The sequence below is a fragment of the Alternaria postmessia genome (assembly GCF_024291825.1).
Source record: "Alternaria postmessia strain BMP 2775 chromosome Unknown scaffold_11, whole genome shotgun sequence".
Classification (NCBI taxonomy): domain Eukaryota; kingdom Fungi; phylum Ascomycota; class Dothideomycetes; order Pleosporales; family Pleosporaceae; genus Alternaria; species Alternaria postmessia.
The window spans coordinates 319,107-345,421 of NW_026260084.1; the positions used below are offsets into that span (position 1 = coordinate 319,107).

At 52.7% G+C, this 26,315-nt stretch overlaps 12 protein-coding genes and 1 non-coding gene across 13 annotated transcripts; 6 read left to right on the forward strand and 7 right to left on the reverse strand.

The window, feature by feature from the left end:
• Positions 1–24: 24 nt before the first annotated feature.
• On the reverse strand, positions 25–96 carry J4E82_002789. Its single transcript has one exon. It is a non-coding gene; the product is annotated as a tRNA-Thr (tRNA).
• A 1,193-nt stretch (positions 97–1,289) lies between these two features.
• On the forward strand, positions 1,290–3,065 carry J4E82_002790 (uncharacterized protein; the record flags this gene model as incomplete). The annotated part of the gene is made up of 1 exon (XM_051729086.1): positions 1,290–3,065. One exon carries the CDS (start codon positions 1,290–1,292, stop codon positions 3,063–3,065), a length of 1,776 nt encoding a protein of 591 aa, XP_051591178.1.
• Positions 3,066–3,414: 349 nt separating this feature from the next.
• J4E82_002791 (uncharacterized protein) lies at positions 3,415–4,194 on the reverse strand (the record flags this gene model as incomplete). Its single annotated transcript, XM_051729087.1, has 1 exon — positions 3,415–4,194. One exon carries the CDS (start codon positions 4,192–4,194, stop codon positions 3,415–3,417), a length of 780 nt encoding a protein of 259 aa, XP_051591179.1.
• Positions 4,195–4,876: 682 nt separating this feature from the next.
• Positions 4,877–6,094, forward strand: J4E82_002792 (uncharacterized protein; the record flags this gene model as incomplete). Its single annotated transcript, XM_051729088.1, has 1 exon — positions 4,877–6,094. One exon carries the CDS (start codon positions 4,877–4,879, stop codon positions 6,092–6,094), a length of 1,218 nt encoding a protein of 405 aa, XP_051591180.1.
• A 94-nt stretch (positions 6,095–6,188) lies between these two features.
• Positions 6,189–7,612, reverse strand: J4E82_002793 (uncharacterized protein; the record flags this gene model as incomplete). The annotated part of the gene is made up of 4 exons (XM_051729089.1): positions 6,189–6,340; positions 6,390–6,482; positions 6,543–7,418; positions 7,474–7,612. The coding sequence occupies 4 exons, from the start codon at positions 7,610–7,612 to the stop codon at positions 6,189–6,191; spliced, it is 1,260 nt and encodes a 419-aa protein (XP_051591181.1).
• A 393-nt stretch (positions 7,613–8,005) lies between these two features.
• J4E82_002794 (uncharacterized protein) lies at positions 8,006–10,081 on the reverse strand (the record flags this gene model as incomplete). The annotated part of the gene is made up of 3 exons (XM_051729090.1): positions 8,006–9,255; positions 9,308–9,741; positions 9,795–10,081. The coding sequence occupies 3 exons, from the start codon at positions 10,079–10,081 to the stop codon at positions 8,006–8,008; spliced, it is 1,971 nt and encodes a 656-aa protein (XP_051591182.1).
• Positions 10,082–10,883: 802 nt separating this feature from the next.
• J4E82_002795 (uncharacterized protein) lies at positions 10,884–12,125 on the forward strand (the record flags this gene model as incomplete). Its single annotated transcript, XM_051729091.1, has 4 exons — positions 10,884–10,890; positions 10,935–10,973; positions 11,039–11,784; positions 11,832–12,125. 4 exons carry the CDS (start codon positions 10,884–10,886, stop codon positions 12,123–12,125), a joined length of 1,086 nt encoding a protein of 361 aa, XP_051591183.1.
• A 720-nt stretch (positions 12,126–12,845) lies between these two features.
• J4E82_002796 (uncharacterized protein) lies at positions 12,846–13,538 on the forward strand (the record flags this gene model as incomplete). The annotated part of the gene is made up of 1 exon (XM_051729092.1): positions 12,846–13,538. The coding sequence occupies one exon, from the start codon at positions 12,846–12,848 to the stop codon at positions 13,536–13,538; it is 693 nt and encodes a 230-aa protein (XP_051591184.1).
• A 619-nt stretch (positions 13,539–14,157) lies between these two features.
• Positions 14,158–16,531, forward strand: J4E82_002797 (uncharacterized protein; the record flags this gene model as incomplete). Its single annotated transcript, XM_051729093.1, has 3 exons — positions 14,158–14,193; positions 14,258–16,254; positions 16,318–16,531. 3 exons carry the CDS (start codon positions 14,158–14,160, stop codon positions 16,529–16,531), a joined length of 2,247 nt encoding a protein of 748 aa, XP_051591185.1.
• Positions 16,532–16,894: 363 nt separating this feature from the next.
• J4E82_002798 (uncharacterized protein) lies at positions 16,895–18,364 on the reverse strand (the record flags this gene model as incomplete). The annotated part of the gene is made up of 1 exon (XM_051729094.1): positions 16,895–18,364. One exon carries the CDS (start codon positions 18,362–18,364, stop codon positions 16,895–16,897), a length of 1,470 nt encoding a protein of 489 aa, XP_051591186.1.
• Positions 18,365–18,748: 384 nt separating this feature from the next.
• On the reverse strand, positions 18,749–20,657 carry J4E82_002799 (uncharacterized protein; the record flags this gene model as incomplete). Its single annotated transcript, XM_051729095.1, has 6 exons — positions 18,749–19,192; positions 19,260–19,486; positions 19,549–20,017; positions 20,113–20,312; positions 20,367–20,455; positions 20,521–20,657. The coding sequence occupies 6 exons, from the start codon at positions 20,655–20,657 to the stop codon at positions 18,749–18,751; spliced, it is 1,566 nt and encodes a 521-aa protein (XP_051591187.1).
• A 1,179-nt stretch (positions 20,658–21,836) lies between these two features.
• J4E82_002800 (uncharacterized protein) lies at positions 21,837–23,251 on the forward strand (the record flags this gene model as incomplete). Its single annotated transcript, XM_051729096.1, has 3 exons — positions 21,837–22,109; positions 22,220–22,523; positions 22,608–23,251. 3 exons carry the CDS (start codon positions 21,837–21,839, stop codon positions 23,249–23,251), a joined length of 1,221 nt encoding a protein of 406 aa, XP_051591188.1.
• Positions 23,252–23,483: 232 nt separating this feature from the next.
• On the reverse strand, positions 23,484–25,053 carry J4E82_002801 (uncharacterized protein; the record flags this gene model as incomplete). The annotated part of the gene is made up of 2 exons (XM_051729097.1): positions 23,484–23,827; positions 23,877–25,053. The coding sequence occupies 2 exons, from the start codon at positions 25,051–25,053 to the stop codon at positions 23,484–23,486; spliced, it is 1,521 nt and encodes a 506-aa protein (XP_051591189.1).
• Between the last annotated feature and the right edge of the window lie 1,262 nt (positions 25,054–26,315).

Below are 26,315 nucleotides of genomic sequence, written 5' to 3' on the forward strand. Positions count from 1 at the left end.
CCATCCCAAAAAAATCGTTTCAATTGCCTTCCGCCAGAATTGAACTGACGACCTCGTCATTACTAGTGACGCGCTCTACCACTGAGCTAGGAAGGCTTTGATGAAGAGTCAAGCATTTGAAACATTAATATATCGCGTCGTAGGCTTGCCGCTGGTTGGTGCTGCATCGGGGTGGCAGAACCTCACCTGATGCAATAGCAGGACCCGCTTAGCTTCGGATAGCAGCATCGCGCACCTTCCTGCTAGTGACTCAGTTGCGCAGTCGCTCTTAAAAAATGCAGAGGAGTCGCAGGGAGCGTAGTGTGATGGACGAAGAGTGTACTTGTCTTGTGGCGCCCCCTATGCCGTCATGCACCGTGCCTGCCTTGCTGTTTGTTAGGCATGTCATTCAAGACAGGGGGCCGCTAGCTATCGTTGAGGACTATTGCTTGTGGCTTCGTTTGGCCATAGCAATGGTTCAAGTCGGTTCACGGCAGCAACTGTATAGCCTTGCCGCGTCGAATTGTTTGCGAGCAAAAAACGCGCTCGACGAGCGTCGCACAGTCTGTTTGGCGCCTTGAGACGCGCTGGCGGTTTCAATTTCAAGGCGTATTGTATCGAACAAGGTCGATGATGGTCGCATTACAGTTGCCAGCGCATGACTTTGGTAAGACGCACCAAGCCTGGAACATGATGTAAACGAAGCACGGGGTAGGGCTCCGAGTGTTTTGTGGAGAAGCAGACGGAGTCTGGGGCGGGTGACGAGTTAAGCGCAAGCTCATTTCACATGCCACCGCAGCCAGGTCGCCAAGGCACCAAATTAAGAAAGCGAGCGATTTGAGCCTCTCCCGCTGATCGCGGTCCTTTCTTCCAGCACCCCTTCAAACACGCCTTTTCACTACACCGCGACACACCAACAAGACAGATTTACTGCCAGGCTCCGAATCCTGGCCTCGATTATCACCATTCCCGATATTCCAACACGACCATCTATGGGCTCTGCTTCCTTCGCCGTAACCACTTTCCTCCCCACCGTTCAGCTTACCGCAGTTGGCACCCTCTTTCCGTACAGCGCACTGAGCTCGGGTCTGAACAGGACGGACGCCTCTTTCGCATCGCTGGTTCGGCTAGGGGTAGGAGTTCCGCCGTGAATATTCGCGGCGGACTGTAGTATTGGTCTGCCCAAGACGGGCATTGGATGTGCGCGCAGTTCCCTCTGACAGGGGCGCAAATGCTAATCATGAGCAGAATTCGCGCGCAGCCTGAAGACTGACGAATTTATATCGTATTACCCCACCACTACCGCTGTCATGGTTTTCGCATTCGACCAGAACGATGCGCACCTTCCAGCCAATGCGCTGCCAAATCCCGAGCCTGCCGTGCCTGACGATGCCGACATGTTCGCACCTGGGAACATGGACATGAGCCCCCCGAACGTGCCCCTCCATGTGGGCACTCCGCCGATCAACATCGTCAGCCCTATGCCCAAGCGCGCAGTGCAGCCCGATCCCGAATGCAAGCAGCAGGGTCCGGACAAGTTGGATTTCGACGCTGTCATGAGGAAGGCCCAGAAGAACAAGAAAAAGAAGAAGAAGGGTCTGAAGGCAGGCTTACAGGCTACGAGTGTCACCCGGGGTTTCCACACTCCAGTCACGTCTGGTGGGGAAGAGTCGGATTATTCTCTGGCGACTACACCACGTTTTGGCCCTGTTCGCTCCGGACTCCCAAGCGTGACCAGCAGCCCAGCGCTCCGCCCCCAGTCCACGGCAGGAGGCATCAGCAACCTCAAAGCCCAACTCGAGGCGCTCAATCTAGGTCCGAGGAGCGACTCCCCCATGAAGGATTACCCAGGAAAGGGCGTGCCTATGAGCAGAGTCACGTCGCAGTTGTCGAGCAACACCAGCATGTCAGGCCGGGAAAGCGACAGTGATCGTACCGAGATGGAGAGCTATGAAATCGACCTCAACGCCGAAGACTTCAGCGTTGATACGCTCTCCAAAACCTCGACCATGTTGAACAATGGCATGGCGCGTAAGATGACGGCAGAAGACTTCGAGCCGTTGATGTGTCTGGGCAAGGGCAGCTATGGCACCGTCTTGTTGGTCAGGCAGCGCGCCACAGGCCGTCTTTTCGCGCAGAAGCAGTTCAAGAAGGCCTCCATCACTGTGCATAAGAAGCTCATAGAGCAGACCAAGACGGAGCGCAATGTTCTCGAGAGTGTGAACCGCCACCCATTCATCGTCAACTTTTACTATGCTTTCCAAGACCAGGAGAAGCTGTACCTCATCCTCGAGTATGCCCAGGGAGGCGAGCTGTTCCACCACCTCGAAGCCGAGCGCATGTTTTCTGAAGATGCAGCAGCCTTCTACATGGCCGAAATGGTGCTTGCGCTCGACCACCTTCACCGCACAGTCGGCGTCATCTACCGTGATTTAAAGCCAGAGAATTGCCTTCTAGATTCCGAGGGCCACCTGCTCCTCACCGACTTCGGCCTAAGCAAAGTCAGTCTTGATGAAGACAACCCCTGCCGCTCCTTCCTCGGCACCGTAGAGTACATGGCCCCGGAAGTAGTCCAAGGCCTCGAGTACGGCGCGGCAGTCGACTGGTGGTCCCTAGGTGCGCTTGGTTTCGACCTCCTCACCGGTGCTCCTCCCTTCACTGGTAACAACAACGCAAAGATCCAGGAAAAAATCGTAAAACAGAAACTTTCATTGCCTTATTACCTTAGCGCCGAAGCCAAAGACCTTCTCACCCGCCTTCTCCGTAAAGACCCGAAGAAACGCCTAGGATTCAACATGGCCAAGGACCTGCCCAACATTAAGAAACATAGATTTTTCCGCAAAATCGATTGGAAGAAGTTGGAGGCGAGGGAGTTGACACCGCCGATTCAACCACTTATCACAGACCCGGAGTTGGCAGAGAACTTTGCTCAGGACTTCACCGATCTTCCGCTGAGCCCTGTTCTGACAAAGAAGTTTGATGACTTGATGTTCGAAAGTCAGAGCCAGGCTTCTAGCAATCCTTTTGGTGGATTCAGCTTTGTGGCTAGCCAGAGTCTGTTGGATAGTGGAGAGTGGGGATACTAACTGGATGCAGAGGTTTGTCCAGTTGCATTGTTTCACCGTGTTGTGTATTTGGGTTTTGCATGTTGTTTACATTGTTGGAGAGAAAGAGTGTAATAGAGGGTTATTGCTTCGTCATATTTCATTCGATGAGTATGTCATCACTACACAACAGCACACAAGTCACTTTCAATGGTTACTAGATAGAATTCTTTTCTCGTAGGCTGAATAAACCATCTCCTTCCAACTCCATGCTCGTGCCGTCATCGGTATCATGCGCAAGTATTCATACAGACTGTAAACCAAGTGGGAATCGTAAAACCGAAAGAAAAGCCATTGCAGCTCTCCGCTGTCAGCACAATAGTGTTTGCATCTAGGAAGTAGGAGCGGCAGCAGCAGCGTAGGAGTCTGCGCTCTTCTCGCTCTGACCCTGGGCGGGCTTCTCGCTGCTCTCGGCGGTAGCGGCAGCACCCTCCTGACCAGCAGGCTTCTGCTTTTTAAGGTCTGCCAAATGCCTGGCCTCGTTGTGGACGTCCATGACAGTCTTGTTTCCCTGGTCGTAGAAAGCACGAAGCTTCTGTCCAGTGGGTGTAGATGCGGCCTTGTCAAAGTAGCTGGTCATCATGTTGAAGGCAGCGTAGCCCTTGTTTGTTACGCCCAGCTTCTGGTCGACGACTTGCGCCTTCTGTGTAGCCTGGGTCTTTTGGTCGAAGTTGTTGAGGATGTTCATGAACTTGGTGCTGTAGCCGTTTTGCTTGTCTGCTGCAAGAGCCTTCTCGATGGCCTTGTCGGAGATGGCATAGCCGTGGGCGAGGTACTCGGCGATGATGCGTGCGCGGGGCTTCTGCTCCTGCTCGATGTGGTGGTCGCCGTCCTTGGCGTCTTCGGCGGCGGCAGACTTCTCGCCGGCAATCTCGTCGAGGCTCTTAGCTGATGTGACCTGGACCGAGTTGTGTCCAAGCTGGGTGTTGTCGAGGAGAAGGGCGGTCTTGGCGGCAGCGGCCTTCTCAAACGTGACGGAGGCTGACTGTGTGTCGTCGCCCGAAGGCTTCACGCTGAGCGACTGAATCTTTCCGCAGAAGGAAAAGAAGCTCTTGATCTCATCCTCGCTGGTCTTGGTGGAGATGTTCTCGACGTTGACGGTGGCAGCCATGTTGACGTATATGTAGGGTGGGGTGGTTTGAGAGAATTGGGTGGTAAGGGTATAGTAGTTGAGAAGAGTGCAATGATTCTATGAGTGATGTAGTAGACTACGTGTTGGAGACAGGGTCTATTTGTAGTGGTCGAGGGGTGTAAGAAGCCAGTTCAGGGAGGGGCGCAGCCTGGCAACGCATGGGCTGATGACGTCGCGCGGGGCGGTGCTAGTGGCGTCTAGATGCCCACGCTCTAGGGCTGGCGGGAAGCTTCACGAAGCGCTGCTTGGGCTGTCTTGCATGTGAATGCCTACCACCACTGGTTGCTTCTTCACACACACAACTGACTGCGCATGTCGTGGCTACATGCCATCTATACACGAGTACTCTCACGGGCACCTGTCTCTAACAGTCCATTAAGAAGTAAATCCTTGGGTTTAGAGACGCAATTAGGGGTGGGATGTGAGGCACTGCACTACTCGAGCGTATAGAGAGCATAAATCCAGCATTGGTATGCACTCGCACGTCAGGACCCTATGTAGATATGAACCTGATGGGGACGTGATGCCTACCGTGACGCTCCATTGCTCCACCAAACCTCGGCTTTAGCAACGTCATAGCTCCGTCTTCTCAAAACATCTTCCATGAGCTCCACCAGCTGCCAACTCACACAACAGTCGCATAGCGCCTGCATCATTCACAATGGCTTCCAGACTGCTTCCGGCGTCGCCACGATTAGCGCAGTCATGTCTGCGTCGCACGCGACATCTAGCACCGACCGTATCTCGACTCCCACAGCGCCGCTACATCTCCGCATACGGCTACGAACAAGCCAAAGCCCTCACTTTCTCAGACTATGGCGAGCCTCCAGCAGTGCTCTCTCTTCACGGTCATTCCATCTCGCCACCACATAGCAACTACATGACGCTGCGCTTCCTCGCTTCGCCCATCAATCCCGCCGACATCAACCAGATCCAAGGTGTATACCCTTCCAAGCCAACCTTCACAACAAACTTGGGCACCCCCAACCCAATTGCTGTCGCTGGAAACGAAGGTGTGGCAGAAATCATAGCACTTGGCGAGGGTGTCAAGAAAGAAGGCTTCAAAAAGGGCGACTGGGTCTTTATGAAAGGTCCTGGCTTCGGTACATGGCGAACACATGCAAGCGCCACGACCAACGATGTCGTCAAACTCGATGACCAGATGCGTGAAGGAATTACCGCTATTCAGGCCGGCACCGTATCCATAAACCCATGCACAGCATACCGCATGCTGCGCGACTTCACAACCCTCTCCGAAGGCGACTGGTTCATACAGAATGGTGCAAATTCGGGTGTCGGCCGCGCAGCTATCCAGCTAGGCAAGAAATGGGGTCACAAGAGCATCAATGTGATTCGTAGCCGGGAAGACAAGAGCAAAGAAGAAGCCATGAAGAAAGAACTGCAAGATCTAGGTGCAGACGTCGTAATCACAGATGCAGAATTGCAGTCTCAGGGCATAAAAGACCAGGCCAAGGAATGGACCAACGGCGGCCGCGCGCCTATACGCCTGGCTCTCAACTGCGTGAACGGCAAGGCAGCCACCGCCATGGCTAAGCTGCTTTCCTCGTCCTCACACTTCGTTACCTATGGCGCCATGTCTAAGCAACCCTTGACCATTCCTGCTTCCATGCTCATCTTCAAGGACATCCATTTCCACGGCTTTTGGGTGAGCAGATGGGCAGAGAAACATCCAGAGGAGAAACAGAAGACTGTTGCTGACGTGCTGGATATGACAAGAAAGGGCGAGTTCAAGGATACGCCTGTTGATGAGATCAAGTGGGAATGGGATACCAAGGGCGAAGAATTGATAGGAAAGGTGAAGGATACACTGGAGGGGTACAGGGACGGCAAGGGCATTTTTGTGTTCGGTAAGACGTAAATTATATACCCTTCCAAATAAGAGGCATACATTTCACGGCGTATATACGTCTAGCTATTGAAAACTGTGAAGTTATGATCTATTTTAGATGTTCTTACTGCAAGAAAACCCTCGAACCGTTATTAGGCAAAGGCGCCCTGAATAGCACAAATGGTCGTTCCCTCCGATCCGTGCCAGGGTAAAAGGCCGAGCTGAAGGCAAGCTGGTTGTCGGTAAAGTAAAGGTAACCATCGCTTCCGACAGACACTGTATAAATTAACCTCGTTCAGTATGAGCAGTATCAAGAAGGACTCACTGGTATCCACCCAACTAATCCTTGGGTCCCTCACAAACAGCGTCATAGACGCGTTCATCGGGTTGTGAAACCCGATTTCATTTTGCTCCATATCTATTACGAGTGAACAAAGTCAGTGTATATCTCACATGCAGTTTTTACAGGGATACTTACTACCCGCATAGATGAAGCCATTGGTGTCCGTCTCAAATCCATCACTAACACCCCTTTCTCCCTTGTTGTTCACGGCACCCAGCGCCAAGAGCTCAGAAGCTTGACTGCGGTCCCGTAGGCGCTCAGTAGGGATACTGTACAATGTGCGTCCACCAACGGGGCCAAAGTACAAGTATTCACCATCAGCTGACAAGGCGATACCATCGCTACCCAACGGTACAGTGGTAAGCGGTTGACCAGGACCGGGAATGTAGTAAAGCGGTTGACCCCAGACATATGGAACGAACCCCCTCTCAGCCCTCGTCTCCTTTGCACCATCGAGGTGGCGCCAGCTCTCGCCTGTGCCTAGATCTACGATGATGATTCCATTGCGGCCTTCAGACGATGAGTCGGTGATGTAGGCTACTCCTTTGCCAGAAGCAGAGACGGAAGGTCGCAAGTCGAAGCGGACATCATTTAGGTACGAGTCTGGGAATGCTACCGTGGGTGGGAAGACTATAGTCTGAATCACTGTGTCAGACTCAATGTCTACTCCAACAAGCTTGGGACCGCCAGGAGACGCATTGACTAATGTACCATCTTCAGTCAATGCGCGTCCCGTATCTAAGATCCATAGGCGATCTTGGGGATCCAAGACTACGCTCTGTACGCCGATGAGGTAATTCTGGTAGTTTGCACCAGTCGGCGGAGTTGTTGTGTAGTTGATAGCTCCATTTGGCGGGTTGTTAATCTCCACGCTAGGATAGGGTGTCTCGGTGCCGTTAGTCGTGAGCTCTGCCACGGCATACTTGTTATTGGTACCCGTATTTGTGTTATTAGCATCTAGGCCTGCCGGATAGTTCGAGAACTTGCGGCCGCCTTTCGATACGGTGATTCCTTTGCTTTGTGTTAGTGGCCATAAATTTGCAACGCTGCCAGAGTGCATTGGTACCGGTAGGCCATTGGTCGTTGTACAGATGCACAATCTCAAGAGCTGGGCCAGCGACACCGGGATCAGAGCGAATGCGCTGTGCACCGGATAGTGCAGGAAGCAAAGTGCTCAACGTCAATACAAGAGGGGACAACATCATGGACGCGACAAGATTCTGTTGACATGTAACGACCACGGCACAACGCCTGACAGGCAGTATATATAGCCTCGGAGCATCCAAGCGCGAACTGCAAACATTACCTCAGACGGTACCTGGACATCTGGGCATTGCTAGTCTTCACGTCATGTACATGTCAGGTACCAGGATAAAATCGAGCAACTACCTAGGTATGGATGATCTTTGAGGCTGCATATAGGGAAGCTACCCGCTTACGGCTCAGGATCGACGGTGCATTTCCCCGCTTTTGTGATGCAATACCATTTGGCGCACCAGCACTTCGTGAGCGGAAAGAGTGCCGTGGTTGACATGGATCCTTGCGGATTGGAAAGGTCTTTAATTCTCTCTATTTCACGATCCTTTCCACGATAATGTTTAGCCAACCCACTCTTGCACAACTTCTTTCAAAGATGTACTACCAGCAGCTCCGCTCCAAACATGCGATTGCTCACTGTCTCCTGATTCTGCTATGGTATCGACAGCCAGAGCAGTAACCTTCAATTCCCCATCATTGAAATCGACTTTGATATCCTTGGTGAGCTTCGTGCCTTTCTTACTGTCCTTAGTTCGAATCGAGAGCCGTGGATCCTGGGTTCTCGTTTGCGCGCGTGAAGCATACTCACCCTTCAGAAGTCTATGCGCAATATGCAGGGAGAGAATCCAGTCGAGATATGACTTCAACTCTGTAACACTATCAAACTTGTGTTGCTGGAACAATCCGATATCGGAAGTCAAAGTGGATGGAAGTGTAAGCTTGTGCTCTGTGCCAAAAGTCGGTTGACCGATGATCGTGCGTGTGACAACGATGAGATTTTCCGGCTGTGCACTGTTGGAGGTGGGGAGGGTCAATGTAGCTTTCCCATCGAAAGGCTTCATGAAAATTTCGAGCAGCTGGTCGGTTGCAGACAGACCCTTTCTTGACGTCGTTTTTAGGCTCTCTACGAGGTTCGCCCAGGATGTCTCACGCGTGGTCTCCAGTGTCGCATCAAGGCCTGCACCCTTCAGAGTCTTTGTGACCAAATCGAGGTAAGCATAGAGTGAGTCAACACCAGCGATGTGGTTAAGTATTGCGAGAAGCGTACGCAGTAGAGGCGGTGGTAGCTTCTCCCGTGTCTGGCCGGTCAATGGAGGTGGAAGCTGCGATCTCCGGTGTAGACGCATGCTGTGCTCATGAGCGAGGAGCAAGCGAAGCGCTTCAGCGATATTGCGAGCGAGCCAGTCGTGCTCATGACCTTCGTTGCTCGCTATAGGATCGTCTCGAGGTATGCAATCAATGAGCAACTTTCGGTCCTGGAATGCACTACCCATTTGGGGCGCATCTATGTGGATGACTGAGTCCCGAAATGCGACACCATACGCCAAGAGCTGCCTCGTCTCCAAGCTCATTTCATAATACAGTTCTTCCTCGAGTAGGGAGTCACGCGCAAGTTGAATTGACTTCTCGAGAGACCGGGTTGCAAAATCGCCGTCGACAGGGATTTGTGATGTACCTGTAATCTTGCCGTCGATGCTGACTCGCACGCGAAATGTTTTAGGCTTCAACGCAAGAGCTGGATCTAGTATGATACTTCCATCTTTGTCCATCTGGAGAGGTGCGAATCCACGGGCCTTGAAATGGTCGCTAGCTAGAATGTCGTCAGCTCAAATTCAGCATGCGAGTTAATAAGCAGTCCATACCTTCGGGAAGTCCATATCGCACAGCAAAAGGCGCATGGCGCACGTTCTGGCGTAGTCGCTGAATGGGCCACCCTTTGTCAGAGACGGACACAATCTCATGCCAGTATTTTGTCTCGCGGCGTATCTCTTTCTCCAGGTGTTTTGCGGCCTTTAGTATCTCGTCTACCGACGAATCCAGTGCTCCCATGCGTGCGCCTTGAGCCGCTGCCTCTTGCTTGGATGCCAGGTCTTGGAGACGGTGCTGTTCTTCCACTTTACGAGTACGGTGTTCATGGTTCTCCTTGCTGATGCCGAAGGAGCCGAGTGGTATGCCCTGGTTCAGGCCTTGATCGCGAAAAGTAGGGCTGAAAAAGTTCAGGCTGCGCTTGTTGGGGTCTTGAGAGAGTACGAGCGAGACGAGATCGAGCGCGTTGGTAGCAGCGAACTTGGCCCATCTATCTTTGGTCAGTCGTTGCATTCGGTATGAAGCATTCGCATCGAGACGTACTCCAGATGGCTGTACATTTCCTGTCCTGCCTTGAAGACCTTCTCCAGCTGTTCCTGTCGAGATGGCACTTCCTTGTCCTTCTTCTCGTCCTTTGCTCCTTCCTCAGCATCGGCTGGTACATGTTTGCCCGCGTCGATGTCTTCTTGGAGCGACTGTTCCGTGATGTTGCGCAAATGTCCCCGTTCACTGGCTAGCTGCTCGATCTTGAACAGCAAATCGTCCTGCGTCAGCTCCTCCTTCTTTGGGGCTGGCCATGGGCGCAGGGCCACGTTGTTGAGTGAGTCCATGGCGGTTGCGACGAGGTAAACACGGCGGGATAGCTGGGTTGAAGTTGCGTTGCTGTGGTTTGTCCGACGCGGTGGGCCCTTGCATAAAAGGCGTAGCTCTCAGTAGCGGCCGTTGTAGATCCCCGCTTATCGATTGTAGCTTCACCCTACAACCCACGAATCTCGCGCGTTGCACACGCAATCGGCAGGCAAAAGCAAAGTATCCGTCAAATCGTACGGCGGCTTACAAGCAGCTCTCGGGCGTTAGTCTGCCCTTGTGCGGGGACGACACGGTGTCACATGTGCATGGCCCCTTCCCACTCCAGCCACTAACGGCCGTCTCCGATAACCTTAGAAGCTTGGACAAGCAGCTTGTACACTGACAACTCACGGCTCACTGTTCCCTTCACTCTTCTCCATTCCCTTTCATCAATCGAGACATCTTCAACATGACTACACGATACCGCGTGGAATGTAAGTCAGAAACACTGCATTGTGCCCAAGAGGTCGGCATAGAGATAAGCACGCTAACTTGATGGCTTCCCGTGTGGCAGATGCCCTAAAAGTGTGTATAAAACACAGTGACTCAACTTCCATTTTCAAGAGACTGACACGTTTTGAAGACCCACAGGAGAGATCAACTCGTGAGTACCTCGTGTTGCATGACTGACATGTCCGGCTAATGCATGATACAGATAGAGTGGATTAAGGTATTGCTCTATCAACTTGAAAGACGATGCTGGACGACGTCTAATGCCATTCCAGGGCCTTCTAGCTGTACCTTTTGTCTTGCACTCGCATCCCACGGCGGTATTCGAGCCCAATGACGAGTCAGTCGAGCACCAAGCGAGCATTGCCCAACGGCGGTATGCAGAGATCTTACGAGACGTTGAGGAGATCATCAACGACCACAGTATGCTGCGACCTCAGGCGGGCTCATACGGCCTGCGACAGACTTTCGGGGCTAACCCAATGCAGTTCAACACCAGAAGGACGGCAAACCTGACAGATCAAAGCTGAAGCTTCTCGTTCCAACAGTAGCGAATTTCTTCACGTCCCTAGCGCTGCACGACGCTTTCATCTGGCAAGATCAAAGGCGTTTCATCAGCCACCGACGATTCGTCCCCCCTTCTTTCAACGACGTGCGTCTAGTTCTCAATACAGCTCAAGTGATGAGTCTCATCCGTAATGGCCCACTTGAACTCGTGACCTTTGACGGAGATGTCACGTTGTATGACGATGGCAAGGACTTGACAGAAGACAATCCCATCATTCCGAAGATACTGGATCTCATGCGCCGCGGATCAAAGATCGGCATCGTTACAGCTGCGGGGTATACAGAGGCAAAACCTTACTACGGCAGACTGTATGGACTCCTGGACGCTATTCAGGCTTCTGACCTGCCTCTGGAAGCTCGGCAGAATCTCATCATCATGGGCGGCGAGAGCAACTTTTGCTTCAAATTCGACGAGAACAGTCCAGTCCTGCTGCGCCTGATTCCCAGGGAGGAATGGCTGCTCAAGGAGATGCTCTCGTGGCACGAATCGGACATCAAAGACTTGCTTGATCTGGCAGAAGCGTCTCTAAGGGACACGGTTAGGAACTTCCGTATGGAGGCAGATATCGTCCGGAAGGAAAGAGCAGTAGGCATTGTACCCAAGGGCGGGCACAAGTTCTGCCGCGAGACGCTCGAAGAGACGGTTTTGATCGTGCAGAAGATACTTGTAGGTCTTGAGTAGATGCGCAATGTTTACGATACTAACTTTGCTAGGAAATATCTGAAGTCGGCCAGCGCCTCCCATTCTGCGCCTTCAACGGTGGCAACGACGTGTTTGTCGACATTGGAGACAAGTCATGGGGTGTTCTAGCCTGCCAGCGAATCTTTGGGGGGATTGAAGGGAGCAAAACGCTGCATGTAGGAGACCAGTTCTTGAGTGCTGGAGCAAACGACTTCAAGGCGCGATTGGCGTGTACGACGGCGTGGATCGCGAATCCGCAAGAGACGTGCCAGCTGCTCGATGAGATTACCGAGTTGGACGAGGTGCACCAGCGCAAGACAAGATGAAGGCGTGCATGATCAGGTTGTGCATGGCAATGACATCAGAATGCTCCGGAAGCTACGGCAATAGGGGCAGGCAGGTTGCGCGGCAGGTTGACTTTTGCAGGGCATATGGCTACAGCATGTGTTTGATGCGTGTCGGCGAGGAAGCGACCGGCGCCTAGATAGCCGTTGAAGAGGATTGATAAAGGGTGCCAATAAATAGATATGCGGAGGCAGATGGCGACATACACGATGTGCGCTCGGAACGGCTCTTCTGCAGTATGCCCTGACCCTGACCCTGACTCGGGCGGGCGACCCACAGCATTCTCTGGTACACAGTCGCGCTAGAAGGCCGTCGGTGACGCGGAAAAGGCACGCCTTCACTCGCAGCTGCACGACGGTTTTTTGACGCGCGTGTGTTTCGTGAGCGTCTTGTTTTTTCCGTGTGTTTGAGGGCCAGGACGGGCTGGGGTTCTGGGGAAGGTTCGAGGCTGACCCGCCGCATCCGCTGCGCCTCTCGTGTCGTGCAAGGCGCTGATCCCTGCTAACCGTCGTGTAATCCCTGGCCCGTACTCCACTTCACGAAAGCACCTCCTGAGCTTCCACCCGCCTGCGGCTTCTGCGACCCTCTCTCATCTATTGCCGCGTCGCTCCCAGCCCTCAATTGCCTCCACTCCAGCTCAACCCGCGTCGGTCTGCCACACATCGCAATCTGCCATACGAGCGTGTAAACAAGACATCGCAATGGGCTCCAACAAGTTCTCTTTCAAGCCACTGACGCTTGCGCCCATCAACTTCTCTCTGACCGAGGGCACTTCGATACCTGCGCCGCTCGACAGCCCGCCCGACTCACCCCGTCCTCCCACGCCCGGCAAAGGTCCGCTGTCGTCGCACCCCACCCCAAAGTCACCCGGCTCGCCGCCGCAAACAGAGTCGCCGCCCCCAGGCAAAGCGTCCGAGGACTCGACGGCCAGCCCACAACTGCAGCAGACCCGCACTAGCGATGCGACCAGCACCATGTCGCCCACGAGCCCTTCGAACAAGCGGCCTGCATCCGTCCGCAAGTTCCTCGGCATTCGCACGCTATCGTCAAACGACAGTCTGAAGTCGGAGAGGCCAGGCTCGCCAGCCACAATAAACAGCCAGGCACCGAGTCTGAACAGGCGGAAGAGCGGCAGCTGGTTCGGCAAGAGAAAGACGTTCGCCGTCGGGTCAGTGCCAGAGGGACACGCCGACCCGACAACCTACTCGAATGGCCGCACCGTCTCTCAACCGTCCGTACCCGCCGCGCAGGCACCCAAGCCGAAGGGTCCGCCGCCCCCAGCGCTGCCTGGCCTCAGCTCCTTTGGTGTCAACGAAGACACGCTGAGTCTCGGTGCCGACGACATGTTCAAAAACATCGGAAAGGCCGACGTGCCAAAGTCGACAAGGTGGTAGAAGGAAGGAGGCATGGCATTAGTAATGGGGGCATGTTCATGATGCATTTCTAATGGGTTTCGAGTTTAATGTCCTTATCGTTATACCTTTCATGGGCCACAGGTTGGAGTTTTGAAAAGCTGTGGCATCGTTATTTTTTGGCTTGCATGTGCACAACGATACCCCAGTCGATACAGTATAGCGATGAAGTGGCACGTATGAGTGCGTCCGAGATGAGATCTTGTGACGACTGGGGACGACGATGGGTTTGGTGGCCTTCTATTATTCTGGCTTTACATATCACACTCTGCTAGCGTTCACTTCAACGATGGATGTTTGGCCGCGGCGTCTTGTACCGCCGGCCACTATAAATACACATTCTTATTTACCACAGACGACTCTGCGCCTTGTGTTGAAACTAAATCAGACGTCAACAAGGCAGGATACGTACCCCACGTGGCGCGGACCACGCGCGTTGCTGCGGTGGGCTAGCGCGAAACCCTGATCACAACAAACATTGCATATGCGGGAACGGGTGCATCAACACCAACCCTTATCGCAACCGGTCGACAGCCGTAGCCAACTGCCAAGTAGCATAACGGCGAACAATTGCAGCACAATTGCGACGACATAACATATCATGGCCGACCCGGGAATGTTCTCGGTGCGCCGTCAGGTGAGCCCCCCCCCCATGTCACAGCCTTACCCCCTCTTGTCGCATCTCCTAACCACACGCGCAGACTTTAGGACCAGTAAACAACAACTCGTCTGCGATTCCAATGCCAGCCTCAGCCATGAAGCGCTCAAGCTCTATCAACAACATGAACCAGCCTCAATTCCCTCCCAACCACGCGCGATCGAAAAGCGGGAGTAGAATGTCCCTCGCGCCTGGCCGTCCGAGCCAGCCCCTCTTTCCACGCTCATCCTCCGGTACAGACCTCGCCCAGGGCTTCCAGTCGGTACATCGCAACTCCACAAGCAATTTCGGCGCGAGCAGTGCGCGCAAGAGTTTTGCGCCCGGCGCCTCTATCTTCCAAACGCCTGCGCCGCCTTCAGGACCCAACTTCGAACAGAGCGCACAGCGGAGGAGCAGCGTGTTCAAGTCGCGGACTTCTCATGTGTCTGGACAGTCCGGCGTAAAGCAGTCTTTCTTCCAAACGGCGCCCATGCCCTCCGTCCCTCCAACGGACCCCCGACGACTCAAAGACGCAAGCACCCGCCAGCACATGGCGCAGGAGCTGCTCGAATACCTGACACAGAACAACTTTGAGATGGAGTCCAAGCATGTCCTCTCAGCAAAAGCCATGACTTCGCCCACGCAGAAGGACTTCAACTGCATGTTCCAATGGCTCTACAACCGAATCGACCCCAGCTACCGCTTTCAGAAATCCATTGACCAGGAGGTGCCAGTACTATTGAAGCAGATGCGCTACCCTTTTGAAAAGTCCATCATGAAATCTCAGATCGCCGCTGTTGGTGGAAACAACTGGTACACCTTCTTAGGTCTGTTGCACTGGATGATGCAGTTGGCGCGTTTGATGCAAGCATACGAGGCCGGTACCTACGACGATGCGTGCTTTGAGGCCGGTTTCGATGTCTCTGGAGACCGCATCATCTTCGACTTTCTGTCGGACGCTTACAGCACTTGGCTATCAGCAGAAGATGACGACGACGACGAAGAAGCACAACAGAAGCATATGGAGCCTCACATCAGGACCATGGCTGCCAAGTTCGATGCCGCAAACGCACAGCATCACGAGCAAGTCAGCCTTTTAGAGGCCGAGCACAAGTACCTCCAAGACCAGATCGAAGAGCTAGGAAAGTCCGGCCCTAGGATCCAGAAGCTCGAGGAGCAGATTCGCATCCTAGAAGAAGACCGCGTCAAGTTTGAAAACTACAACAACTCTATGGAAGGAAAGGTCAAGAAGTACACTGATCGCTGCTCGTTCCTGGAAAAGTCGATTGACGAGATTGAAGCAGAACTTGAAGCATCAGAGAAGGAACAGCAAGAGCTACAAGCTATCATTGACGGTCGAGGCATGACCATTGCGGATATTGACCGCATGGCAAATGAAAGAGACCGCCTTGATACTTCTCTCCAGGCAACAACAGTGCGACTGGAAGAGTCAAAGAAACGGGTTGCAGAAAAGGAAATCGCTGCGTCTCGCAAACTGGATGAACTCGAACAAACCATTGAACGATACAACAATCTAGGATATCAGATTGGTGTGATTCCCTCTACAGCGGTCAACGCCAAGGGTCAAGACTACGAGCTTGTCCTCACCATCACGGATGGCCCCAACTTCTCAGGATCGCAAATGGGTGGCTCGTCGCAAGATGCATCAGACCGCCTTCTCCACGATGCAGGCACAGGGTACTCACCCGCGCATCTTCTCAACCTGGACCTCCGCGGCACAGTGAAGGCCAACATAATCGCACTCCGCAAAGAGATTGCTGAACGACGCAATCAAGCTTTGGAAGCCGACATGAACAACCACGACCTCTTAGACAAAATCAAAGAAGCCATGGACGACAAACAAGCAGAAGTCGAAGCCCTAGGCCATCGCGTAGCACAAGCAGAAGAAGAGCTAGAGAAGTTACGCGAGATTACGAATACGCAAAAGAGTCAATCTGACGCACAGATCGAGCGCATGGAAAAAGAACTGGGTCGTATGCGCAGCGGACTAGGAGAAAGCGTGCAGCTGATGGTGCAAAGAGAAATGGCTGTCAATATCGAGTAAGTTTTGGACCCATGCACTTTTACAGGTGACCCTGAACGATAACTAACTGTGTACACCAGGTACGAACAACTTCAGCTCCGCGCTAATGCTCTCCGTGAAGAACTCCATACGGAAATTGAGCGCATGCTTGACGACATTGTGCGCTTCAAACTTCACGTACAAAAGAGTTTGGAAGAGTACGAGCAGTTCATTGCCGATGAGGTGGAGCGTAGCTGTGAGGAGCAGGATATGCTTGCCGAGGATGAGGACGAAGAGATGGCTGAGGAGGCGTAAAGCACACGGCGTAAAGCATACTATGCGTGATGAGAGCGATGGATAACGAGCTGACAATGAGCTTACGATGGTGTTCTTGGTGTTGGAATTTCGTTGTTGTATAAGACGGCTTGTCCAGTACGATTTCAACGTTGGGCGTTTGCAAGGGTTATTTTGGGGGTTGTGTTTACGGATACCTTTCTGAGATACCTCTTGTCTTTTTGCTTACCCAATTTTGAGTTTATTGTTTATATATATATCATGTATCTGATCTTGATCGTCGTCTGCTCGTCTTCATGGTATGGATGGATGCTTGTATGGCCCTCCTTGCTTCCTGTATAGCTACTGGGTATCTAAAGTCTTGTTCCATCAACGGCCCATTTACTACCCAGCCATCAATCCCCTCCCGCTCGTCATCATCATATTGCTCAGCAACTCAACTTGACTCTTGAGCCCAGCCATCTCTATGGACTTTTCTTTGACCTCCTTCGTCTTCTCCGTAAGTAGTCGCTTCAATTCCGCATTCTCGCGCCTAAGTTGATTGACTTCCATCTCAACCACCTCAGGGGGAGTTGCTGGTGGTGGTGGTGGTGGGGGACGGTCGCCGAGCGTGGGATCAATACGCAAGTCTTTCCGAGTGGGCGGGAAGGGCACCGAGAGCCTGGGGGCGTGAACAGTGGGCTGCTGGTGTGTATTTAGTGGTTGCTGCATGTGTCGGTGGTTGAGCGGGTTTGCGCCGGTTCTACTACTTTGGGTGGTGTCGTGTGCTTCGGATTCAGCGTCGTCGTCTGAGCTGTTGAGACCATCACCGACTTGTTGACCGGCTGCCTTTCTCGCTCTCTTTATCTGCGCTCGTATATTGTATACGTCGCGCTTAAAGATGTGTATACCGGGCAGCCTCGCTTGCAAGACATCCACAGTCCTCCCAACGCCTCGGTCGCGGCCCTGGTTTGGTTCACCCTTGCGTAGCATCTCTTGTTCGACTATCTTCCACACAAGACCCCCACGTTCGAGACTGTGTTGTGGCTTCCTCGGTGCCTGTACAGACGTGCTTTCCACATCCTGGTCGCCATCGGCTTCGGCATCCGCGTCGTCGAGAGTGTCCTTGATGTCCGAGAGGCTCAACCTGGCGAGCTCCTCCTTGGCCGTGACGCCTCCCACGCCGATGCGCCCACCAACAACTCCCCATGTCCTCTTCCGCTGTACGGCCCATCCCGCACTTTGACGTCCAGGGTGGTTGTGTTGCGCTTCGCCCACACGCAGCAGCCACGTGCCGTCGTGTTGCCTCCTGCCCTCGATCCACATCTTGCACCCCGTCTTGTAGCTGACCCTGTTCTTCCTGACCCTCGTCTCAGCTGTGAGCTTGTGTGTGTTCTTGGGCTGTCCATAGCAGACACAGGCGAGCTTGATGCGGGACCGGTTCTTAGCCGTGGTATTGATGGACAGGGCGTAGCCGTTCTGCGCGGCGTGCGACTGGGCATAGTCGTGCAGTGCTTGCCATGAAGCGTGGACCGAGCTGGAGGGCGGGAGCATAGCAAACTGACTGTCGGCCGCTTCGTTGCTGCCCGGCGGCAGTGCTGCCGTGTTCCGGCCGCCCACATAGCAGGTTTTAGGCGTGTCGTCTGGGGAGTAGCTGTCTTCGCGCTGTTGGCCGTGGCTGTTCATACTCGCGGCCTGTTGCGCGTCGGTCGTCGTGGGCTCGCAATAGGCTGCCATGCTGCTCTGTTGGCTTGCACCATGGCGATGCGACGCTGCAAAGCCATCGTACGCTGGCTGGGGGGTCGCGATTGCGTTGCCGTGACTATACGCACACACGCGATCGAGGTTGTGATGGCGGCTGAAGGTGGCTGCCATGGTCGGCTTGATATGGAGCAAGCTCTTGCTACGTTCCGAATCACTTCAGCCGCGGGCCTTCGGCGCTGCTGTGCAGCTTGTCCGTCATCTGCGCACGTCGTGAATTTCCTCGAGATATGAACAATATGCCTTTGGTCAGTGCTACCGTACATGGGCCGAAGCATCGAGCCTCACTTGTATCCATTCTTGGTACGTCGCCCTGTGCCCGTCAGCCGATTGGACGGCCTCTCGGGACTTTGCGCATCAAGGTTGCTGTCACAACAAAGCAAAGCAAATATCATTGCAACATCAATTCACCACTACTCAAGTCGGTCTGGGAAGCATTCAACGTGTTTTCTCTCGTCTTCATGATTCTCTTATGCCTCAACATAGGTCCAAATAGCTCTATTCCCTCATAGTAACGTTCACCCACATGTCCTTGATTTCCCAGAGCCCGAGGGAGTTGAATATCTTCCACGGCTCCAACGGATTGGCCAATGATAGATCAAAGTGTCTCAACAATTCAAAGACGCACTTGTGTATCTCGATCAACGCAACGTTGCGTCCCAAGCAGAGCCATCGACCGTAGCCAAAGATCATATCGTTAGTCTTTGTCATCCGGGCTAAGCGTGCCTTCTCGCCCGCATCGCTCGTGTCAATGAGCCAGCGCTCGGGACGAAATGTGCCGCAATCCTCGCCGTAAAGGGAGCGGTTGTTACGATGCATTGTCCAGGCCGAGTAGCCTACCAAAGTCCCACCAGGGATGAAGTGTTCCTTGCTGTTAATGGTCACGACGTCTCCTTCATCTGGCGTTACCTTTGAGAAGAGATTGGCGACAGGCGGATGCATCTAAGAGCATATCGTCAGTGCATGTTGACACGATGGCTAATGCTAGTGGAAAGAGAATTAGACTTACCCGCATCCCTTCCCGAACAACAGCTCCCAGGTACGGCAGTCGGCGCACTTCTGCATCGGAGATGATACCAGGAGATGCAGGCGCCGTGCCAGCCTTGACTGACTCATCTATCTCTGCCTGGAGCTTCGCATACACACGTGGATGGCTCATGACATAGAGCAGGATAGCCCGAATAGCAGCAGCCGTAGTGTCAGAGCCAGCGAGAATCTGCTCGAACACCTCTTGAACTAAGCATGAGTGGTCAGTCAACGCTCAGGCATCTCAAATCATAGCCTTCAGGGCCACCTACAGAGATCATTTCCAGAGAGACCGTGACGAACGAATGACGCGAACATATCAGACTTGTCATCAGTTGACTTCGTCATCCTAGAGTTGACTATCTTTCGTGCTTGAGCCATCATGTTACCGAAGCCATTGACGTCCTTTTCCGATGGACTGATGGCAGGCCCGATGATAGGTGTATCTCTGAGCCAGGCTATACCCATTGCAAAGGCCGTGTTACCAATTTTCAGACCTTCTTCGCTCGACTTCAGGTAATTCTGGAGATCCTTGTCGGCTTTCAGGTCACCGAATGCTTGTCCAAGGCCAACATGACTGATAACATCTAATGTGAAGAAGGGTATCTTCTCGGCTAGATCCATCGGTTTAGATTGTTCTGCTGATGCTGTTGGTACTGCATACTTGTGCACCAAATCCACAAGTTCTTTGACATGAAGATCGATTGAGGGCTCCAGCGTTGGGTTCTCTTTACCAGAGTACTGCAGCATGTTAGATGGTGTGCAATCTAACCACTAATCCAGCTTGTAATTGCAGCGGGTGGGCGAATTCATCACTCAAGTTGTCGTCCACGTACCCCAGATGTCATCTTCTTGCGTCTTGCATCATGGCTATCGTTGTCGCAATCTGTAAAGACATTGTCTTTTCCCGTCTCGAATCGAGCACAGTGGTAGTACCAAGATGACCTCGCATACGGTGAACGCACCGCATTGATCCGTGCCCAAAATTCTGGGTCCGATGTTATGAGATGGTTGGGTGCAACTCTAGCAATCGGCCCTACAGAAGCATTAGCATCGGGTCATGTAGCAATCCTCCCTTCCTGATACGCACCGTACTTCTCGCACACTTCGCCGTAGTACTTAGGAGATTGGCCGCTGATAACAGCTCTGGAATGCCACAACCAAGAGAATCCCGTCGTCCTAAAAGGTGCGCGTACCAAGTCAGTCCATGTCTCACCCGTGATTGGTACATGGACGCCTCTTACCTAGGTCCGGCGAAATGTCTCAGGCGCAAGTACTGTCGTATGCGGCCGACAGCAAAGAACGCCACAGCGACAAATGCGATGGCGTACAGGCGCCGTGAGAAATTGTCGAAAGCTGATTCGGACGGAATGGTTTCCATGGCTTGCTTGGAGTGGAGCTAGAGGGCAAGGGTTCAAGGTCGCAGACGATGAAAAGGTCTCATGAAAGTCGTTCCTACAAGTGGGGTATCCCTCACTGAAGGCGCGTGCGGCGTTGTGTACTATGTAGCTAGCGGAGAGAGCGCACCGCTGCAGGCTTATATTGGATAATCGTTGGTCAGTTTGATCGGTCAACAATTGACTGGCTGCTTGGAAAAGATGCGGAGCATGCAGCGGCATGGTACCCAGAGCCGTGAGTTACTAATAGCTAGGTGCGCCCCACCAGCAAACGACAGCTATGGCGGAAGCCACAACGACATTTGGGACCCATGTCCGTTCTTTATCAAGAGTAGTGAGAATCTGAGTAGTTTGCAAGCGCCATGGCACGTCAGGATTGCTGGCGCTAGTGTCGTGTTGTTGATTTTCCGGGTTCCCTTGCTGAATGAGTGCACAAGCCGAGTTGGCGAAATACCGCCGCAGTACTGTACTGCAGCGACAAGCCTTGTCCTTCATGGAGCAAAGCTTCCGCATTGACAGCTACCGTAGTCAATCGATGATGGGTGACGTGAGGGGAAGTATCCATGTACGAACTGCATGTGAGACGTATACTGACTTCGTGCCACCCCGTCTAGATTGCACTACAGCGGATCACTCTGCGGAAACAACCCCGGTCCAAAAACCGTGTTGCAGCTCGGAAAGTCCAATATGCACGAGACACCCGCGATCTAGGTCCACAGCCACGTTTTCTTCCCTGTGTGCACATTTGGGTGGATACAGCACTTCGGATGTCAGAGCCCTTCTGTTCTAGCTTTGCGGAGAGAGTCATCTTGCCCGTCCTTTCACCCAGCCATTTTCTGCCTGACAGTATCCGCCGTTCTAGACAATTCTCCAATTGCGAAAAACCTCATCCTGAATTTGGCTGTTCCTCTATCCATAATAATTGCATTTTGAGAGTCATCACAAGGCGTTGGAGCATTTACAGACGTTCGCTTATCAGATTGTCCCAGTTCGTCCCGGGCCGTTACTGCACGATTGAGGCTCAGTCGCGGCTACCAACCCTTGACATTGATTACCGCGAATAGTCCCTACAACAGCACTGGCGCGCCAAAGAGTATTCCTCGGGCAGTCTTCATTCGGTTTCATACTCAAGTCGATTGACAAAATTGAACAAAATCTCAGCGATGGCAGACTTTGGAAAAGGTAAAGAGAGACAAAGAGAGGGTGGGCCAGCAACACCGGCAGTTGATAGTCTCACAGCTGGGGACGGCTCCACAGGCGTCGAGTCCGAAACAGCTGCACCTGCCCTACTGTCGACAAATCCTGCTGCCTCGGCAGGCGCACCACAAGATTCAGAACGAGCACCTGCTGCATCAACAAACCCAACAGAACTTCCTTCAGAAACTGTACAAGGCCCCGCACCAACTGCTCAGCTTGTGAATCCACTTGTTTTAGTTGTAAGTATACCAGGACTTTTCTTACAGTCAGACTATTTCCTCGAAATCCAAGCGCCACAAAGCACTCCTTGCCATTTAGTATTACATCGAGCATCATCTAACGTTAGCAGGATAGTACAGATGACACGGACTCGGCTCTGGGCGACGATGATGCCATTAGTGACACAACATCCATCGCATCGTCTATCCACAAAGGACGCTTCGAAAACGGACGCCGATACCATAAGTATCGTGAGGGCGAAAACGATTATTGGGGTCCCAACGACGAGGTTCAGAACGACCAGCTTGATATTGCACACCACATGTTCCTCATTCTGCTTGACCAGAAACTACATCTAGCGCCTATCAAAGACCCGAAGAGGGTCTTGGATCTAGGGTGCGGTACGGGAATCTGGTGTATGGACATGGCCGATGGTTTGTCTCTTCCAGTCCCTTATTTTACCAGAGACGATCCCAAAGATACACCTATCCTGACAATATGACTAACTCCATCTATAGAATACCCTGGCGCCGAGATCCTTGGCGTTGACCTCTCCCCCATTCAACCCCAGTTCACTCCTCCGAACTGCAAGTTTGAGATAGATGATGTCACTCTTCCTTGGACGTACTCGCAGTCCTTTGACTTCATCAATATCCGCTCCCTGTATGGCTCGATCGGCGATTGGCCCGCGCTCTACACGCAATGCTATGACAATCTCGAATCAGGCGGCTACCTCCACGAACTGGAAATGAGCATCCAATTCAAATCCGACGATGGCACACTGACGAAAGATCACGTCTTGTCCACTTGGAGCGATCTCTTCCATGAGGCATCAGAGCGTTTTGGTAAATCCTTCTACGAGGTTTGGAATCTATCGACATATATCCGTAACGCGGGATTCGTGGACGTTGAGGAAAGAGTGTACAAAGTCCCTGTCAACGGATGGCCGGCAGATCCTCATATGAAGGAGTTGGGAAGATGGAATTTGTTGCATATTACTCAGGGAGCTGAGGGATGGGGATTGTATCTGCTGACAAAGGTCATGGGCTGGTCAGTGCAAGAGGCTCAAATTTTCTTTGCCAAGTTCAGGGCTGGAGTCAAGGAGAGGAAAGTACATGCGTATTTCGAGGTCGTGGTAATACACGCGAGGAAACCTTGTTGAGCGAGGGGATGTCTGAAAGGTGAGTGGTGGAGCTTATACGCTTAACGCTATTGTTGGCAAGGCATAGGTATGTAATACCCAAAGATCGTACAGAACACTATTGTTTGGAGAATCGGTGTTATCGTGATGCGTTGTTCAATTAATGTATTGCTTTAAGCCAGGGTATACGCATAGGGGATATCAATCTGAACCAAAAACCTACCTTGCCTCCGTTGCTGCTGTGTTCCAAAGCCTACTTGTGGTCAGGAGGTGGGGTGGCTGTTTTGGGAACCTGTCCCGACGTTGGATCGGGAAGATGCGACACACTAGGAAGATCAGCCACCGCTGCAGATTGCTCTTCCTTCTCTTTGCTATCTCTTATGATGAGTGGCTCTTGCGGCGGAGAAGCAGGCGTTATCTTCCCGCTATCCCTTGTCTTGGCTTTTGATTGATCACCAAAGATGGAGTCGGTGTCCTCGTTAATGGAAGAAGCGCTGCTAATACGCCCGGCTTGTCCTTCTTCAGCAGCGAGACGCTCCTTCTCGAGACGAGTCTCGCGACCACGCTTGTGGCAGTACCAGAACACGAATAGCAGTACTAATTAGGTTAGCTCAATTCAACAACGACATGGACACAAAGTACGTACCGAAGACTGCCAAACTCATGATGACGTTAGTTCCAGTTGCCAAAGCAGGAAATCTGAACTTTAGGAAGTTCACAATACTTCTCAGCGCCGTCGCGACGGCACCTTGCGCAGACACTAGCGACTTCAGACTCGGTACTTTCGGAAGCATAGATCTCTTGCTCTTGGGCTGGCTGGATCCAGAAGCTGCCTGTGCATCGAAGCCGGGCTTCTCCGCCGACGCAGCCATGAGCTCTGGACCGAGAGTTGCCGTGAGCTTGGCCGGCAAGCTCTTGACCAGGTTCTGTAGGAAAGGAGGAAGGTTGCCGTACATCTTCTTGAGTTGATTGTCGTAGTCTGTAAAGAGCTTCTCGAGGTCGTTATAGGCGGTTGGTACTCCGTTGATGAGATCTTTGAGAACTTGGGTAAACTTGTTGAGGAGCTCTTCCGACTCCTTGCTGAAGCTGAAGACGCGATTGTTGACAGCTGAGAGATTGAGTTGGTCCAGTATATCAGTCAATTCCTTGTCCTGTTTCTGCGCATCGGTCAGCTCGGCAGCCTTGGCGGATTCGGCGGCAGCGAGAAGGTCGTCTGCGAACTGAGATCTGTCCTTCTCCGTGACCACTATTTTCTTGTCCTTTGATGCTTTTTCTCCATCTTTCTTGTTAAATTTGGGAAGCTGGAAGTAGGACATGACACTCTTTTTTCTGCCTAGCCCACCCTCCGCAGCCTTCCCTTTGCCCTTTTCGCTAGCGTCAGCAGTCGTCTCAGGTGGGCTCATGGGAAGTGGCACTTTGTCTGCGTTATCTAGGAGCGCCGTCTGTGCATCTCTGCCGACCTTCTTCTCGCCATTGCCATCGACAACTTCTGTACGCTGAGGGAGGGGCGGGGGAGTGCCCTCGGGCTCCGAAGCGATGGCGGCAAGTCGCTCAAGAAATCTCTGGTCTTCGGCGTCTAGGACGGGGTCGCTGCCTACTTCTTCGCTGGCATCGGCGACAGTTGGTGCTGGTGGGGAGGGTACGGGGCCACTCGGTCCGGCGGCGGGTTCTTCGATCTTGGGGACAGCGGCGTCCTCTACTTTGGGTATGGCAGATTCTGAGATTTTGGGAGGGTCTTCGATAGGTGGCGCGCCGGGTTTCTGTTTGTTTTGAGGGAACAGCTGCTTTGACTGTCGGCGCATCTTCTCCAGGTAGGATGCCATGGTGAATGTCGGCAGGGAATGGGAACACCAGGAGGTCGTGCTTTGGAATGGGCGGTTGCAGGATATGTGATTTATGTTATATCTGATGTGAACTTCTTGGGGGCGATCTTCAAGGCTCGGCAGCACTCAACATGTCGTCGTGGGCGCGGTAGAAGCCCTGATTGACGTCCCGCGTTTACAGGCGTTACGTCATGGGCAGGGGTGCCGTTCTAGAGCTCGCGCCACGCTTCGAGGGGCGACAAGCGCGACAACTCCGACACTCCTGAACTCCACAAACATTACAAGAGCTCGCGTAATAAAATTGTGACCAACCTGCGTCCACAGGTCCGGAATTACCCAATATTCGCGTCCCTCTCCATAGCTTCCGGTCGCTGCCAGTTCTGGTTGTTCTATCCCACTAACCTCTCACGGAACGACGTCGGCGAATCACCAGCCTCCCACACTGGGCTTCCCGACTCATGGTCACTATTCATTCAGAAGACCTCAGACGCTCGATATATGCTTAATACTTCCTGTGTCATTCCCGTAACACAAACATATGCTCTCTTCTCTTTCTCGCTCGTCTTAATGTACAGGGTCAGCTATTGGTCATCTTCCACACGCGTTTCAATTCTGGCTTAACATGCGATGGGCAGTTCTTTGGAGCCGGACTTAGGTGGCTGCATTACATTGCTTTGGCTTACACAAGAGCTGTTATCAGCGAATCAATCGTCTCTGAGCTGACTTCAGTCCGCTGGCAGGTAACGCCAAGATTGAGCAGTGTCTATCAGGGCATTTGAGATGACGAAGACTAGGCGTTCTTCGAACTGATGATCACACCTTATTTTCCTTCGTGAGAGATACTGTGTTTTGCTTCTTTGTAATACACTTGGCATCTCTTATCCTGTTAATGGCGAGGATCCGGGTTACGCACTGCACTAGGACCATGCTCATCTCGTTAGCCCGATCGTGTTCCACACGGGGATATCGGTCGCAGGTAATCTTGATGGTGGATGTCGCTCGAAAAGTAGATCTGTTGGTGCTGACGACCTTCCACTTTAGCTTGCTCCCTGATCACTCCAAAGCCATAACATCTGAACTTCTGAGGACATCACATAACCTTACAAGGGCAGCCGGCATCTTTTCAAGCTCTGACCAAAATGGCTACCAGATTTCAGAATCGAACACTCACCATCTTTTCTCTCTTACATGTAGCCGACGAGGGGTAATTCAGACCACGCACGTTCTGTTGCTGCTAACACCCCCTTCGCTGTATAAACGAT